Here is an 18,683-nt window from a genome sequence, read left to right as displayed (position 1 = left end):
CGACAACATTATTTAACATTCTTCATGAATTTATAATATTATTAGATTCCGAGTCAAGAGGTAACATAGAAATATATGTGGCAACCATTCTTTAGTAATAATTTAATTGAGTGTTTTAGATTTCAACTAGAGGATAATAATAATCCAGTACCATATAAAGATGCTGAAGTACTATTGATAACGGAAACAAAAACAAACAATGCAACAGTTTTTGGGTGTAGTTGGAAAACAAAAAAATATTTTAATTAAAAAAAAGTATAATAAATATTAAAAAGTAAAATTTAATAAACTTATTTTGTTTTAATTAAATCCTGAAAATGACTATCTCCCAAAACAGGGAATACAGTTACTATGGCAACATTATACGTACACATTAACAAACTATCTCTGTCTCAATCGTGGTTTCACGGCCCCTTGGTCTGTTTGTTTCTCTGTCTAAGATATACTTTTAACTCTTTGTCTTTGGTTGTTTGTTAAAAAAAGTTTGTTTCTCTGTCGACGGTTCCAATTTTTGACAAATTTGAAACTAAAATAATAACAAGTTGTCATTGAAATTGAATTTGAGGTTTGAACTTTGAAGTCAAGCAATGGCTTTACCAGAAGCACAACCTGCTGAAGTTCTTCGTGCTTGGCAAAAGGATGATCTATATGAAAAACAACTCGCTGGCTCATTAGCAAGACTTGTTCCACCACAACATGCATCCAAAGCTGTTCCTATATCTTCACTACTGTACAAGTCATTTACAACTCTCAAAGATTTACAAACTCTTGGAGAAGAATATTCTGGAATAGTTCAAGTAGACGAAACCTACCACAAACTGCCATCGTTCAGTAGTAGACTTCTAAGCATTTTACTTTCAGCATTTGGTGAAAATTTAACGAGAAGATTGCTAAGCAACATAGAAAAACAAATTGAACACAATGCAACATTAAGACCTGAAGCACAGAATATAATTTTAGTTGTTTTAAAAGCTTTGAATAACATAGTACCTCAAATTGAAAGTATACATAGAGCTTTATCTTATATAACTGGGGGACCGCTGCAAATTGGTAAAACTGTAACAGGAATTAATTATGTTCATGTGAGACCAGCAGCAGCAGCATATTACGCTCATTTAAGGTTGTTAGGTTTTGTGACTTTGTTGCATGCATTTATTTCTTGTGGACAAAGTTTTTATCAAGCTAAGAAACATATGGATGATATGAAAGAATTTCCTAATGAAGTAGATAGTAATAAATCCTGTATAGCATGTTTGGAAGAGATGATTCAACCCTGTGCTTTAATATGTGGTCATTTGTTTTGTATGAATTGTTGTTATGGAGCTCTTGAAAGCTGCCCTTTATGTAGAACTCCCTTTGCAAAGAACACTGTTGTGCCATTGTTGAACTATCATCCAGGAGCTATGTAAACCCCAAGTTAGTAAGACAATATATTTGAGGTTGTATTCAATTGTTATTAATATTTTAGGTAATAAAAGTTTTTCATTGTCTATGGGAACGTATTAAAGTTTACGTCAGAAGGCTGTGCATGAGTAGGGTCTTTGCCAGATGTCCTTACAATAATAAATATGTAAATAGAATATTAAAAGATATATAAAATCGGCTCTGGCTATTTGTAATGCAGTTATTCTTTCATTTGCTGTCTAAATCTAGGACTCCATTTCAGTCATTTTTTTATGCTACTGTTGTTTTGAGGTCATTTATTTTACGTACCACTTCTCGTTGGTCTTATAAGATGGTTGATAGTGTTGTTATCATTGATGTCCAATCGGCTATTACAGCCACTGCCTATGATGGAGTGTCTGATTTTCCTTTCTTTGGATTTAGGATAAGTTTCTATGCAGGGATTTTTTGAGAGATCTGGTTGTGGGTATCATTTCTATGAGTTTCATTCCTATATCAGATGTTGGAATGAGTGTAGTGGCGCTGTCTTCTATATCATTGTTATTGCCATCATTGTTAAATCTTCATCAGTCTTATTATCTGCTGTCTAGGAATAAAATATGCAGGAACATCAAAATTATATGAATCAAAACAATAAAGATACACCAAAGGCAAGCAAAAGGCCCATGGAGAATTGATTATTTATGAAATATATATGTAGTTCTATGAGATATGCATTCTGTTATTATTAACATGAGAATATACAAATAGTGTAATTAGGCCAAGATTATTATCTCAAGGTGCTTCCCACACAGCAGTTACATAACGTTATACAACATTGTGTAGCAGGATAACATGTTATAACAATGTATAACATTTTGTTACATGTTAAGAATGTTATAAACACTCCTACACTGTATATCTCATTGTATAACATTTTGTAACCATTAGTTTGGGTCTGCTTATATATATACAACAAAAGTTAAAATTTGTTGTAAAACATTTTGTTACATGAAGTTGTATAATATCACTAACAATTTATGTTTGTTACAATTTGTTAAAAATAGTTAAAACAAAAAATGTTATGCAACATTTTCTAACATTATATAACTGCTGTGTGAGATCACCTTCAGATACAAGTGAAGATATAAATTGTCTGTTTTATATTTATAATATAGTGTTATAATATTATTAACTTTTTTAGTAGATTTAAAGGATATAAAGGCTGTTAAATAAAAAAAAATATATGCATTAAACATTTAATGATCAAAGATGTTTTAATTTCTAAACATGGTAGTAAAATTTTACAAAGATAAATTATGAATAGCTAATAAACTTTATCTATTTGACAATTAATAGCAAGTTAATTACAAGTAATAAATATTAACAGAAATTAACAACACTTAGTTTGGTTTCAACAAAAATCAGGCAACACATTATCATATTATCATTATCTTGCTAAATAGGATAAATGCAAAAAGAGTGCAGAAAATAATTATTTTTCATACAAAAAATATTAACCATTATATACTGCATATTCCGGTAATAGTGTAATAGAAGTTTTTAATAATTCTATAATAAAAGTAACTCATACTAAGTAAAATAGCAACATTTTATGTGATTTTTATAAGTAAATGCAAAACATTACAGACAGCGTTTATTCACTGACATATGTGTTAACATTAAATACATTAACACCAATAAATGTTACATTTTTTCATAACTCCCAATTTTAATACTCCATTACAATATCTCTTAGTACCAAGATCCTTTTCTTATACTATACTTATAAACATATAATGAATATTACACAAAAATGTTAAAGTACTCTCTTAAATCTCATTTCAATTAAAATTATACGTTTACCGAAAAAGTACTAAAATCATACAAAAAAAGGTTTGCAAAAATTATATTAAAATTATATATGAGTATATTAACAATAATAAACTATGAGGATAAAAACCTAAGTCGCCAACCAAATATACACAGCTTTAAACTAAACAAATATAATAATTTGTGTTCTTTTTAAATAAATAATTTATAATACAATAATAATAATTTAATTACATTTAATAAATATGGCAAGGGATTTATTCGACTCTTAATAATTCTACATCAAACACAAGAGTAGCATTAGGCGGAATGACTCCAGGATGACCTCTAGAACCATAAGCAAAATCAGGAGAACAGGTCAGTTTGGCTCGCTCACCCACTGACATCTGAAGAAGAGAAATATTAAGTTAACAAGCTTAATAATAAAAAAATATGAGTTGGTACGAAACATAAACTCTTTCTGGTCTTGTTGGATTGCCATCCCATCATACATCTCAAAATTACAACACTAGATATTACTTTTTTAATCTAGTTATGTAAAACACGTTTTTTATTTGTATATTTTGACTTGATTTAATGGTATCTACCATTAAATAAAAATAACTAAATCTATCATTTCATTTAAACATAAAAGTATTAACAGTTACTATGTGAGGTCTTCATATATAAGCCTTATTACATACTATATACATACATACTATAAGCCTTATTATATATAAAAATAATACCTATATACAAAAACAACATATCACATATGTAGTCATAGTTTATTTATGTATAGTTTTGCAATCTTTATATGCACACCATTATATATAACTGTTTTTTTTATTAAATAAGTATTCATACGTAATGTTCAAAAACACTTACTTTAGCCAATCCTTGGTCCCAGCCCTTAATCACATCCCCTTTTCCTAAGGTGAATTTAAATGGCTGGCCACGATCTCTAGACGAATCAAACTTTTTGCCATTTTGTAGGGTTCCAGTATAGTGGACGACAACTGTTTGACCGGGTTTCGGATAAGTAGTGCCTAAAAAATAAGCGAACTTTAAATGAATGTGCCTTATAATATAGCAATAATCAAATCTATATAATATTTTACCGTTTCCGGGCGCAAGAGTTTCTATGTCAACACCCATATTATTGTAATAGAAGGTAAACCAACTAATAAACACGTGGAAAAATGTTAGGCGAAATTCTCTTACGGAAATATGCTAATGCTAAATATTAATTGGCAAAATGCAAATGCTGGGTTGAACAACAAATGACATTGACAAAAGAGTAAAGCCAGCAAAAAAAATCAACTTTGAAATTCAAAATTTTTCGAAATTCTTTTGACTATTTTGACATTTTAACATATTATAATTCATATTTCAAAGTTAAGTAAATCATTTGTTTTGTGCATATGGATGATGTGTGATAATATGTTCATTTCATCTTTATATTGATAATCAAAGAGAAGAAATCTTACGTACTTAGTTGACGTTAAACTTTTGTATGTTTAGTTGTTTAAATGAGTATATGGTAGTAAATTCCAATGATAATATAATATTTTCAGAACGATTTCATCTAAAAAAAAATATTCGAAAGTTTTGTGAATTAAATTTTTTGAAATGTGTGTACTTTATTAAAACATGTACATATGTGTTATTTCAATACCTTAATACAAATATATTTTCATCTACGTTAAAACATAGAATAGATCAATCTGATGTATCAAGGACTTAAAATATTCGTATCCAGAACCGTGAAGAAAATGAGAAAATGATTTATGTCACTTGTCAAATCTACACAGTACGCAGTAGCAAAAGCGAAAACATTAAATAATTTTTAGTTAATTGAAAATATCATTTGAACAAACTAAAAAATCTTAAACTGGTAAAATGGTATCTAGTGAGGAAGAGGCGGATGTTAAAACTGGAGACACAGTTGAATGGGATGTCGATATGGAGATTCAATTATTTTACGCGATGGCCAATCACAAGCCGGTTGGAATAAATAAACACTTTCAAATGGCTTGTATTTGGGAGAAATTGTCGAACTCAATAACAAAAGAGATATCAACACATGATATTTGGAGGCATTTAGATACTTTATACGATATGACGATGTTGGACGAAACAGAGCCAATACCATTTCCGAACCACGAAGTTCCGTTTAGTTTACCGGAGAATGAGTTTGGTGCTATGATGAAACAAAAATGTAAAGATAATATTTTAGCTGATGACAGTGAAGGTTACTATAAAAGTAGTTTTTATTGTATTTTAATATTTTGTCATGTTATGTATAAAACATGTAAAATTTAATTAAAAAAGATGCATAGTACCAATGAAATTGTGTTTTGTTTAGACGGTCGGAGTCCATCACCAAAAACATCGACACCCAGGAGCAATTCCAGAGGTACTGCTTCAAAGGATGGTACGCCTAAAGGTAATAAAAATTCCAGTGGGAACTTTATTTTATTATACAGATTAAAATTACATGACACATCATCATATCTTTATTGTTTTTAAATGAAAGAAATATATAGTCTGTATGTAAAAAGCAAAATTTAATATTATGTCCTCCTGACCGATGTCCGTCACGGTGGCCAATCTCAAAACAGATTAGCCAACTGTGCAGAACATATTATAGTACACAAGTGTGTGCGCACGCACAGATACAGATTCTATTCCCTCACTCTCATAATCTGATGGGATGAAATCTGACATCAATGGCTGTATGGGCTTTCCAGGGCTCGGAAGTGTACACTCTTCCAACTTCCAGACTCAGAGTTGCACTGAAAATTTCTCTACAGATAAATCCTAGAACATATTTTTGGCCCGACTTAAACCCAGAACCTCAGGATTAGCGACTTTATTTACCCAAAGCAAAGCAGTCTTAGTTTATAGTTTATTACATTAAATAGTATATTTCTTAGGACATGTTGCTTTGTAAATAGGAACTTTTGATTTTATATTTCAGAACCTTATACTATCTTGTTATTGTTTTCCAATAATGTAGGTCGGAAGGATAGCATAGGTGCACTCGCTACAAAGACAAGAAAGGAAAGCGGCAGCTCTCACGCTTCTACAGACACACCGAGTATCAAATCCGAGAAGGAATATGGTACCATTATTTTTTTTATGTTTATAAGATAATGTACATATTATTAATTTATCCTGTGGGTAAACTTTACAAAGAAGTACAACCAGGAGAAGTAGACGGGTTGGTAGGTTAAGGGGATGGCAAGGGGAGGCTTCTTTTCAACAATTGTTAATAGACTTACTGTACACCCAATCTCTGATCAATCATCAATCAATGAATCAATGTTTCTAGTTTTCTCAGACTGTATGACTTCTTATGAAACTACAATCTTTAAAGACTAAGCCATTTTACTGGTCACTTCTTATTTTTGGTTTTGGTGGTAAAGTTAATGAAGCAGACAAATAAGTATATTTTCATGTCCCAGTGTTGGTGTATTAGCCTATATAAGAAGTGCGTCTCTTGTATCTAGACTGCTTCTGAAACCAGACTAAGGATAATAAGAAGTAAATTTTATTGTGGATTAGTTACAAGAATAGATTGAAAAACGGATTCATGAATGAAATAGTACTGTTGGTATGATGCCATCAAATGTAATTTTCAGCCAGTTTAATGTAAACTTTAATGCTTTTGGAGGACAATGATAATACCACTGTTTACTCGGACGGTCATTTCACCTTGATGGGCTGGTTGGTGTGGTTGGTAAATACTTGCTTTTCACACCGAAGGTTGTGGGTTCGAGTCCCACCCAAGACAGACATTTGTGTTCACGAACATGTCTGTTTGTCCTGAGTCTGGGTGTTAATTATCTATATAAGTATGTATTAACAAAAGAAAAATAGTATATGTAGTATAACAGTTGTCTGGTTTCCATAGTACAAGCTCTCCTTAGTTTGGGATCAGATGGCCGTGTGTGAATAATGAAGTAATCAAACAAATATCAACCATTTTATAATAAAACAAATAAAGTAATTCATTGAGAAGTAATTTATTGAGTTTATCTTAAGTAAATAGGTACATGAAATATATATACTAATTTCTGTAATATGCTTATAAAATGTTATAATATGTTTATCTTAAAGATCGAAGAAGAGACTCAAGAGATTCAAATGCATCAGGACCAAAAGAGAATTCTTCTAGCCGAAAAACAACATCGCAAAGGGATAAGCCGCCCAAATCTAAAGTTAGCTCTGTTGCAGGTAATATAAATCGATAAAAAGTTATTTTATTTTATAAAATATAATTAAGTCATCTTTAATGATTAAATTAATATTTACTTTTGTTGCTTTACGGGAAGTATAAGATGATAAGACCAATAATGTAAAATGTTTTATTAACAGCCTGGGATTCCCCGCTTATCGATGAGGACAGTGGCTCCCGACGCGGGCGTCGCAGAGCAAACACATCAACACCACCAGCCACAACACCAGCGAAACGCCGGCGAATGTGACATTCGCATACACATTCCTACCACCAATTCTTCTGACACACACAACGCCCGTGGTGGGGAAACCGCACCAGCCAGGCGCGGGCGAGACGGAACCACGCTGTCAACGTGTTTTTCTCTTAGTGTTGGTCTATGTCAAAGACTGTTGTGTGCTTATACAGAAATAACTTTATATGGTGTTACTTAAACTTGATACGATTTATTGTAATGTCATGAAATTGGATCTTAAAGTGAATAATGGCGTAGCTAGTGAGAAGCTAGTATTTTTATAAGAATAATGTAAATAGTATGAAATTAATTAAAAAAACATGTTTCTTTTATTTACCTATACTTCACAGTAAACACGAACAGCTTATAATTTCAAATTCACGATAGATGTTTTTTTTTATTATTATATCACAAAACAACTACAGTACCTTACATTCGGTTTGACTGTTGCTGACCGTCTGTCAGATATATCTATAAAAATCTCCAAAACCGAATCTTCACAAATAATAATTTCCAATATCACAGTTAAATAATTCTAGAACGTCCACTAAATAGTCTTATCAGATTCTATTGCCAATAATGTTATATATACATATGTACATATACCATCTTAATGGGAACATCTATTAAGTGATAAATGAGACATATACATATAAAAATTCAAAAGCAATCTGAAAAAGACAGTTTTACAAAAAAGCGGTTTTTCAGAATTTCGTTCTTGTAAAATTAAAATAGCTGCTCCCCCACTGCGGCAGATGCAGGTGAAAATCGCTCCGTGAGTTCTTAACCTAAGATTCTTTTTTAGATTTCAATAAACGACCTATTTCTAGATGGTCAATTTATGGTCGATTTTTTCTTTTTTTTAAATAAAATACACAACTGAAGGAAAATATTTTCCTTCAGTTGTGTATTTTATATATATAGACGAAGAAGTATATACTTCTTCGTCTCATAAGTCTAGTTTTTTTTTTTAATATTTTATTGGTTTAAAGTGAATAACAATAATTATTTTTATATTCTATTATTTAAAAAAATATGTATAACTTTTTATATGCTAAAATATTAAAACAACTAGTTTTTACACTTCACAAGGATATATATGGTTAAAAAAAGGATTTTTAACGTATTTTCATATAAATAATACGTTTTAAAGTTTAAACCTTGTTTTGTATCTAGGCTTTACGGCGTGATACTTCGCCTTTGTCATTTTGCAGAAACATAAAGAAATATGACATTATAGCTGTCAACTTGACAGGGTCTCGAAACCAGTTGTGATCTTAATGCTCAATACCATGTTATTAATTATTTCTATATTCGCAATGAATTTACACAACAAAATATAAATATAACAGTTATAATAAGCACCTAAGTTAGCAATAAACATGGCAAATCATTACGAAGTACCTAACTGGTAGGTTGCATACCACTTCGCGGTAATTTATTTAGTTTACCATGCCGCCATTCGATACTGACTTGACTATTTTATTATGAAAGATATCACGCTTTTTATACTGTTTATAAACGAATAACATAATTTAATATAATTTTAAAAATAGAATAAATCGTTACCATCTATTATTTGGTAAAAATGATATGTATTGTCTTGTTAAAACAGTTTTATTATTCGGTTATCAGGGCCGGAAAACCACCAACGGGACTCCACTTAGATGTTTTAAAAGGAGATAAATTAATACAGAAGTTGATGTTAGATGAAAAGAAATGCTATCTCTTTGGTAGGAACCCACAAATGAATGACTTCTGTATAGACCATGCAAGTTGTTCAAGAGTTCATGCAGCATTTGTATATCATAAACATTTGAACAGAGCATTTTTGGTTGACTTGGGCAGTAGTAAGTATTTATTTTATATCTAGATTAACATAAGTCTTAATGTACGATATATTTCAAGTTATCTTGTGAATGTTTTCAGTGATTATTAAAAAGTATTAATAAAAAGGTTTCAAGTAAAATGATAAAGTATGAAAATGTACATAGAACCTACTGTTATGTTATGTGTGATTGTGTGTATTAATCTTCACTAATATTATACATGAAAAAGTGAATTTGCTTGTTACACATTATTATAATAACTGCTCAACTGATCATAATGAAATTGCATATATAATGTCAGGGGTCCATAAAAGGTTTTGGGGGTTCACAGTGCCCTGGGAACCCTCCCTAGAGAATGGAGGCCCGCATAGGTGGGCCAGCCGTCAGAGCACCACGGTAGCATGCGAAAGCGATCCCGTGGCGCTCCTCGTTAAGACGGAAAGGGTACCGCTGGTTTTTTTAGTGGGTATTCCGATGTTCGGGGCACTCGGCGCCTTGGACACCGGTGAGTCCCACATACCCCCCCACTGTTCCCGTGGGGGAAACGCGTAATGCATTTTTCCAGTGTTAAAAAAAAGGGGTCCATAAAAGGTTATAGGGTACTTAATACCTACCCAACCTAATAAGTAGGCAAAACCATGGCTTGAAAGTAATGTTTTATATATGTAATTGTTTATAATAAAATATTTTTATTTACTTTTCAGCTCATGGCACATATATTGGGCAGATGCGTTTAGAAGCCCACAAACCAACTCAACTACCCATTGATTCAACATTTCACTTTGGGGCTTCCACAAGAAATTATGTAATAAGGTAATAGTATAATAGATTAATTAGTTTTAATATGACACAAGATGTTAGAAACCATTCCCATTATAGCTAATATAAAATGTAATTTCTACTCCAACCACAAGAGGAATAATGACAAATCAAGTCAAATTCCCCTTCTCTTTATCTCATTTATTTGGGTTTGGTGCAATGTTTATTCCAACCTTTGGAATGTGTGTGTGTATGCTTCTAATCACCATACATATTGTACAGTTTTTAAACTTACTATTCTAATTATCCAGAGAACGGCCGACAGGAAATGCTCGAGGTATCATGGAGGATTTACCCAACACTGAGATGGAGGGTGCACTACTTGGATTGCCAGAGACACAGACCGAGTTAGATGTGAGTACTTATAATGGTATAATTTTTATTTTATTAAATAGGAAGCCAACGCTGTATACAATTTTGTTTCTTATTCTAGACTACAATCGTAAATAACTTAAATATAAAAATTGCATACCTCACTTATAGGCTATTATATAAGTACATTCTTTGTTATAAAATTGAAAAAAAGAACTAAATTACATAAGCAAAAAAAAAAGAAAGAAGCACTATTTATAAAAACAAAACAAAACATGCAAAAATTATAACAAAAAAAAAAAGAAGTAAACGTTGTTATAAAAAATTGACAATTAAATTATTATCTTTGTAACGCTCATTCTCTTTGAAAACATTGTCTTTGGAAGCCAGATGATGTAATTTTTTTTGTATTCTTTCAATTCTATCTTTATGTAATTGATAGTGAGGACTCCATGCGACCGAACAATATTCAAGTCTGCTGCTTATCGTTGTGTTAAACAGATTTAATTGACGACCTTTTAAATTCTTTATTAGCTCTTAAAATAAATCCTAATAATTTGAATTATTTTTTAATTATATTATCTTCATGGGATATAAAACTTAATTCATTATCTAGAATAATCCCAAGATCGCGTATTTGATTGACTTTCTTTAAGACATTACCTTTAATACTGTAATCAAAATTTAAGTTTTTTATCTTTCTACTGAAGGTTATACTGTAACATTTTAAATTATTTAATTTTAAATGATTATGATCACACCGTACCAAAAGCCTGTCTAGATCACTTTGAATATTCTTAGAGTCATTGACATCATTTATCCTATTGTATATTTTAAGATCGTCAGCATATAATTGACAGTGCTTGAAGCATTCCACTATGTCATTTACACAAATACCAAATAATATTGGCCCAAGAATAGAACCCTGTGGTACTCCTGAAGTCGCAGTAAATGTGTGCGACTTCAAGTATGATTCAAACCATCTTATAAGGTTACCATTGATACCGTTGTCCATTGCCATTGATAAATCATCAACAATTACAGTCAAATTTGATATGGTGGAACGTTTTTAAAAAAAGCCATGTTGATTTTCTATCATTACTGGCTTTATGTCCCATGTACTTACCGGACAAATCAAAGATTCAAACAGTTGAAAAAACTGACAATATACATATTGACTTGTAATTTTTAATGTCTTTTATATCGCGGCTTTTGAAAATAGGAACTACTCTTGCATTTTTCCATACACTTGGATAATCGCCAACACACAGTGACTTATTAAATATTAGGAACAAAAGCTTTGCCAGTAAATAAGCACAATGTTTAACAAAAAAGAGTAGTATATTATCTGCCCCTTTATTTACATCAAAACATTTTAACTTTTTGATAATATTTTTTTCCAGAATATGTGTACTGCCTAAATCGGAAATGGTTATTGATTTTAAGGTTTTTAGTGACCGTGTGGTTGTTAGGTTGGCTGAAATGTACATATTAGAGAAATGTGTTGCAAATTGATTACAAATATCAGAACCGCAGATTTTTTAAGTATGAGTAAAAGTATTTTGGATTTTTTTTTTTATATTGTACTCCACCCTATCTAAATAATTTTTATAGTCTGCAATCAAAATTTCACATCTGTTTCTTAATAGCTTAAATTCAATGTCATCTATATTTATGATTATTATGATATTTTTTAAACAATATTCTATATTTTTTTCTCCGCTAGTCTTTTAATTAGGTTTTTCGAATACCACATTGTGTAATAAAATAATTAATATTAATTACGACGCAAACCCGAGTTGACGGCGTTGTTAAAAAGTACCGATGGCTTGTGCCTACGCGCCGTCCACGATCGTCGCAGCGGGCAGTGATTTTTTACTTGCATTACCCTCCACAAGTGATATACTTCGATCGCCCTTAATATAATTGTTTTCTCGTCTATGTTAAATTATAGTTAATGCGATTCCGAATATTCTTTCTGTTCTGTTTACCGTGATTGACTTTATATGTATGTTAGTGTTATCCTGACTTTATTGTGTTCAGAATTATATGTGTACGTCTGAATTAATTAGTGACTTATTTCGTCCGGTAATAGGCTATCGAACACATTGGTAAGTATTAGTTGCAATTGAACCGCAATCACAACTAAAGTTCTATGTCAAAATTAATCCCCAAAGGTGGATGAAATTTGTCGACCAAGCACGAGGAGTAATCGCTTTGTTTTACCGTAACATTATTAGTCGTACTAAAAATTAGATCCAGTATGTTACCATATGTATTATTCATGCAATTATACTGAGATAGAGTTGTTAACGCCATGAAATCATTAAGAAGAGATACTACTGAACCATTATTGCGTGGAATTATTTTACTAATGTTATGATCTTCACGCTGCCATTTTATTGAAAGAATATTAAAATCCCCGACTACAATATTAGGTAATTGCTCGTTAATTATTATTCGTCGACCATTCCGCGTAAAACATTCAAAAGTGTCGTATTTAAGCGGTGATGGTATATATACTGCACATAGTGAAATGGTTTTTGAATCTAAAATTATATTAACCCAAATATGTTCACAGTTCGTTTCCCATGAATTAACCCTGTAACACTTATACATTTTTTAAGACTGCTATCAAAACTCCTCCACCATCCTGTTTTTTAGAAGCACTTGATTCACGATCTCGACGAAATACGTAATACCGATCATCAAATAGCTCATTATCTGATATTCCGTCGTTAAGCCACGTCTCTGTGAAAACTATTACATCAAAATATGAACTAAGCAGGGCAAGGTAAACGCTGTTTATTTTGGTTCGTAATCCCCTAACATTCTGATAAAATAGTTTCAAATTATTAACCATTAAACAGTAATTGTTATCTCACAGTAAAATAAATGTAAAAATAATTTGAAAATTTAAAACAATATATATACAAATAATAATAATACAAACAAAAAAGATATATATACGATAAATTTTGTTATGTCAATGTAAGCAAGTGGTCCTTTGATTTCAGCAATATAGTGTCATTAGATATTGTTTTTCGTAGGAATATGTTGCCGTTACGCGACCAGACAAAACGATACTGTTTTTTCTTGGCAAACATACGAGACGCAACGTAGATAACTTTAGCTGTAGAAGATAAATCTTCTGAAACAGTGGTTTCTTCTCTCCAGCTATTCCGAGATGTGCTGTACTTAACTTGTCGTCTTTATTCCGTAACCGTAATCGTAACAGCCTGTGAATGTCCCACTGCTGGGCTAAAGGCCTCCTCTCCTCTCTATTCGCATTATTAAAATTAATCACTCCTGCCAAAAAATTTGTTTCTTAGTACAGAAGAGCTAAATTTCACCATAAAAAACGAGGGCGTGAAGAGTTTTTATTTAATTTTGCTACGCGTGTATATATATACTACATAGGTATATTTGTGCTTATTACTCTTCCAATTTGTTCTACAGTTTTGAGTAACTTATCGCCCCTATCCGGAATACAATGCAATTCAATATTGCTTGCTCTTGCCTCTTTATCTAATATATTGATTGTATTTGCGTGACTGTTTACGATTTCTCAGAGTTCACTATTGAATTTCTTCAATGATTGAACAGCCTTCTTCGCTGCTTCCAATTCTTGTTTTATTGTGTCGAAGAGATCCGATAAATATTCTATAGATGATTGTATGTTTTGTAAACCGCTCAGTTCCTCACGATTTTTTTGCAATTCAACACAAAAAACAACAGTTTGAGTGATAATTTCCTGCAATTCGTTCCTTATTTCTGACAGCCAATCACTTTTAGAAGCAAGTTTCTTCGGTATTTTTAGTCGTATAAGCAATGCTACTTTCTAGTAATACAGGGGGGTACTTATTCTTACAGATCGCACAAATCCACTGTCCTCGTACAACGGGTGTCTTGGTCCCAGGCTTAACGATACAATCGAAGTGGTACTTGGTCTGGCATTTAACGCAGTTAATTCTTTTTTGTGCAAATAGTACATTTAACTTGCAAACATTACATGTATTTGATATTTTAAGAAATATCTAAACTTTATTATAAACTAAAAAAGGACACAGTGCTGAGGTTTGAATCACGATCACAATGTTGAGTGCTAACGTGAATCCGATATCCGCTCGACTAGACCATTGAAGAACTTGTAGGATTGTGTGAATATTTGAAAGTGTATCTTAAGGAGCTGCAGTTATAATTTATGTGGGTAGTTTTATTTCTACTACTTGCACCTTGGTATATTTGGCAATAAAGTATTTCAACACAGTTTTTTAGACTTTTCGTCCACAAGCTTCACAATATTGAAGAAATACGAAATGTTTCTTCAATATGAACTAGTTAAAAACAATATTAACAGTGTCGAGTTGTCGTAGGTCATAAGCACATTGAATTTTAGAATTATTTGATAATATTTTTGTTTATAACATTTGAATTCTTGAGTTACGTTATAATTTTACATCGTTAGTTTACACTTTCCAAAGGTAATAAGTGCATGTCAATTACTCCTTACTAATATATCTATATAAGTGATTTATAAGTGAATAGGTCATTTCTAGCTTAGCTTTATAAATGAATACATATGGTTGTCAGTAGGTAACTAGATAATGTGGAGGGAGAAAACGCTTTGAGCCCTGGTGTCTTTTAAAGTTTTCTCCTTGCATCAAAACAAAAAAGGATCTCAATAGACTAAGAGCAAGAAATGAAAAGTTGATATTGTGAATAAATCCAAAAGTTATTCAATTATTTTCTTTCGAAACAAAAAATTTAAGAAAATTGTTGTATATGAAATTTATTTATTACAGAATCTAACAGAATTCAACACAGCACATAACAGAAGAATATCTATGCTGGGTATTTCTACCGATGATGGCAGTGACGTTATTAAGGTAATTCATATTATTATTATTATTATTATATATCATCTTCTTGAAATGTTTAGAGAATTGCTTACTACATACTCATAATAAATAATAATATGTGTAATGGAAAATGCTACGATTGTATTCTGCCAATTCTTCTAATGTTTAATGCAAACAAGTTCAAAGCTGAACTCTAATTGACTAATAAAATTTAGATTAATTTATAGAAAGATTTCATTTTTTTATCCTCATTTTTAATTCTAATATTATTCTTTTATTTGTAAAAACAAATTCAATTTCATTACTGTTTAGAAAATGTGTATGAGACTTATACAGTACTTATATATTTATTGATGGTGTTAATACAAAGATTGCAATTGAATGTTCAATGGGATGTTTGGGGTTACAGATTTTTGTATTTATTTACTTTAACAATTCTTTATTAAGCGTTTTTTGTCAATCACAGCCACCGACTGGTACAAAAAGATCGGCATCAATGCCAGGGGGGGTTCCGAAGAAACAGAAACGTAATGTCTCTTTCAATGAGGAGGTGGATATCATTAATCCAGAAGACATTGACCCCACTGTGGGTAGATTTAGAAACTTGGTACGATCCACTATAGTACCAAATGCAAATGCTCCATCCAGGAAGCTAAAATTACAAAGTGCTGACGAAAGTGAGTTTAATAACAATAATACTTCATTTATAAATAATAAATAATGTAACTTATTTTATGAAATTAAGATATTATAATTTTTTATTAATTAGTCCGGCAACTATTAGCATAGCTATATTGCAAATGGAATTTTATATTTCTTGTTATTATTGTTGTTCTCTGTTTTAACATTAAAAAAAGGACAATGAAGTGATGATAAATGATCTTTGATCATTTTGTAAAAATTTTTAAAACAAATTTGATATAAAAATATCAAATTCGTTTTACGACATGTAATCATATTTATTATTCTGTGTATGATGTTGCCAGTCAATACAAATTATTATTATAATAATAAAATATTATCAATTTATAAATAAGCAAAAATAAATAAATACTGGAAACATGAAAATTCATATATATATATATATTATATTTATAATTTACAAAATTGCTTGTTTACTGTCATACATGAATTAGTTTTAAGGGGAAACTTGATTGGTGTGTGAACGAGTTAATTATTGTATGATATATGTGGTGTGTACTGTATGTTTCCCAATTATAATAAAGATATAAAATATATATGTTTTCATCAAAATTTCAATAATGAGTATAGTCATATTTCAACAACTGGATGAATATTGGTGAAAATAAAAAAAAATTGTTGAAATTATTGTTATTTTCTATTTCAGATCACCATCACCATTCATTGAGACTGCAAGAAATATCAAGAAGCAATAATCTCTATTCAGACCTTCCAGCACCAAGTTCCCATCTAAGTCTTATTGGTGCAAGGTAATTATAAAATGTCTATATTCAATTTAAATACATTTCTTGAATATTATATTTTAAAATCAAATTATTATTATTATAAAGATGTTGTTTTATATATATTAAACAATATGTTTTTTTGCTTCAAGGTTGGGTCTAATGTTACCAAATCCAGCACCTGATGTAGAGCTAGAAGGACCGGAGCCGCATCTAAATGTTCATCCACCATTACCGAGTGCAGGTTTGTATCGTTCGCGAGACAAAATAAAAATCAACAGATATATCACTTGTGCCTGTAATTACACTGGCTCGCTTACCCTTCAAATCGGAACACAATACCAAATACTGCTGTTTTGCGGTAGAATATCTGATGAGTGGGTGGTACCTACACAGACGGGCTTGCACAAAGCTCTACCACCAGTAATTACAGGCACAAGGGACATAACATCTTAGTTCCCAAGGTTGGTGGCGCATTGGTGATGTAAGCGATGGTTTACATTTCTTACACTGCCAATGTCTATGGGCGTTGGTGACCACTTACCATCAGGTGGCCCATATATTCGTCTGCCTTCCTATTCTATAAAAAAAAATATATTTCAAATTGGTTTTTTATTACAAAATATTTTGATACTCTTTCAGCGTCAGAAGAATCAGGGTCATCAAGTGAACCCAAAAAGAAGAAATACGCAAAGGAGGCCTGGCCGGGGAGGAAACCTGGACTTATACCTGGTGTTTGAGTGTAACTACACTCTTAGAATTAAGTTGTAGATTATAAAACAGACTTTCGTAAAAACCTCTTTTTTTAATTCGTCACAGATAATAAATAAAGAGCTATTTATAACGAATTTATACTGGTTTTATTTATATTGTAAGAAAGTACTGTGTGAAAATTCAATAACTGTAATAATGTGATTCTTTGTGATTTCTTGAAGTATTGTGAACAGTTGCAAATATAAAAATTGTTATTATAGCAAAATATTTTTAATGGCTGCCAGTATGGTTGCAGTTGAATTCAATTTAATCTGCACAGGTAAGTAGTTTCTAAAAACAAAGTTAACAGAACGAAATCCATAATTGAAATTCGTTATAAATAGTTTTTAATTAGGTTTTTTTAAATACTCTTAAATACAAATCCGTTTGTAAAATTAGAATACTTCGTTATATTTTAATAACGATAATTTTATTAATATTAAAGCTAAAGAACCAATAAATTTAGAAGTTTACTATTTTTATTTATAAAGATAAAATGATAAGTTCGTGCGTTACGATAATTTTCCGAATAGAGAGTATTTGGTTTTAAGACGAGAATGTTAATATATTCATGTTTTTGTATTGTAATAATAAATAAAACAGAACCGAATCTATTAGCGGCCGAAATTTTATTGTTTTAACCTTAGGAAAAAGTGAAGTGATATACTAAATTCAATTTTATGATCGAAGTTTTTTTCAGCCAAAGTGCCTCTAACCAAAATTCTCACTAATAATACAAAGGATTGACTTGATTTATTTTGAACAAATTATACATATCATAAACAATATATACGATAGTAACTACAATTGTATAATACTGTGTCGTAGCTACTAACGCCCATTCATTTTTCTTCTTAGGAGCAGGTCTGATCTGGTTTCCTTTTGTAAGGAAATAGTTTTCACAACCATTTGTTAGAAAGAGCTAATCGCCTTATTCGGTAGCAACCAAGCATCAGCTTACACGTCACTTTGTATCGACAAATTTGCCGAATCGGTGAATAAAATTTATAT

The 18,683-nt window shown here is 31.0% G+C and overlaps 4 protein-coding genes across 4 annotated transcripts; 3 read left to right on the top strand and 1 right to left on the bottom strand.

The window, feature by feature from the left end:
* The first annotated feature begins 406 nt into the window (after positions 1-406).
* Positions 407-2,637, top strand: LOC126777255 (peroxisome biogenesis factor 10). The gene has a single exon (XM_050500258.1). It carries the CDS (start codon positions 588-590, stop codon positions 1,407-1,409), a length of 822 nt encoding a protein of 273 aa, XP_050356215.1. The 5' UTR covers positions 407-587; the 3' UTR covers positions 1,410-2,637.
* Positions 2,638-3,291: 654 nt separating this feature from the next.
* LOC126777288 (peptidyl-prolyl cis-trans isomerase Fkbp12-like) lies at positions 3,292-4,476 on the bottom strand. The gene is made up of 3 exons (XM_050500297.1): positions 4,317-4,476; positions 4,084-4,244; positions 3,292-3,602 (listed from the first exon to the last, which is right to left on the bottom strand). Exons 1-3 carry the CDS (start codon positions 4,351-4,353, stop codon positions 3,474-3,476), a joined length of 327 nt encoding a protein of 108 aa, XP_050356254.1. The 5' UTR covers positions 4,354-4,476; the 3' UTR covers positions 3,292-3,473.
* A 531-nt stretch (positions 4,477-5,007) lies between these two features.
* Positions 5,008-7,978, top strand: LOC126777261 (MRG/MORF4L-binding protein). Its single transcript, XM_050500265.1, has 5 exons — positions 5,008-5,449; positions 5,564-5,644; positions 6,218-6,322; positions 7,321-7,437; positions 7,579-7,978. Exons 1-5 carry the CDS (start codon positions 5,098-5,100, stop codon positions 7,686-7,688), a joined length of 765 nt encoding a protein of 254 aa, XP_050356222.1. The 5' UTR covers positions 5,008-5,097; the 3' UTR covers positions 7,689-7,978.
* Positions 7,979-8,926: 948 nt separating this feature from the next.
* Positions 8,927-17,767, top strand: LOC126777238 (nuclear inhibitor of protein phosphatase 1). Its single transcript, XM_050500234.1, has 9 exons — positions 8,927-9,084; positions 9,309-9,523; positions 10,207-10,315; positions 10,573-10,675; positions 15,439-15,522; positions 15,962-16,172; positions 16,844-16,946; positions 17,072-17,163; positions 17,562-17,767. The coding sequence occupies exons 1-9, from the start codon at positions 9,056-9,058 to the stop codon at positions 17,657-17,659; spliced, it is 1,044 nt and encodes a 347-aa protein (XP_050356191.1). The 5' UTR covers positions 8,927-9,055; the 3' UTR covers positions 17,660-17,767.
* The last annotated feature ends 916 nt before the right edge of the window (positions 17,768-18,683 follow it).

This window comes from Nymphalis io, chromosome 22, assembly GCF_905147045.1.
Source record: "Nymphalis io chromosome 22, ilAglIoxx1.1, whole genome shotgun sequence".
Taxonomy (NCBI): domain Eukaryota; kingdom Metazoa; phylum Arthropoda; class Insecta; order Lepidoptera; family Nymphalidae; genus Nymphalis; species Nymphalis io.
This window is presented reverse-complemented; position numbering and strand designations above follow the sequence as displayed.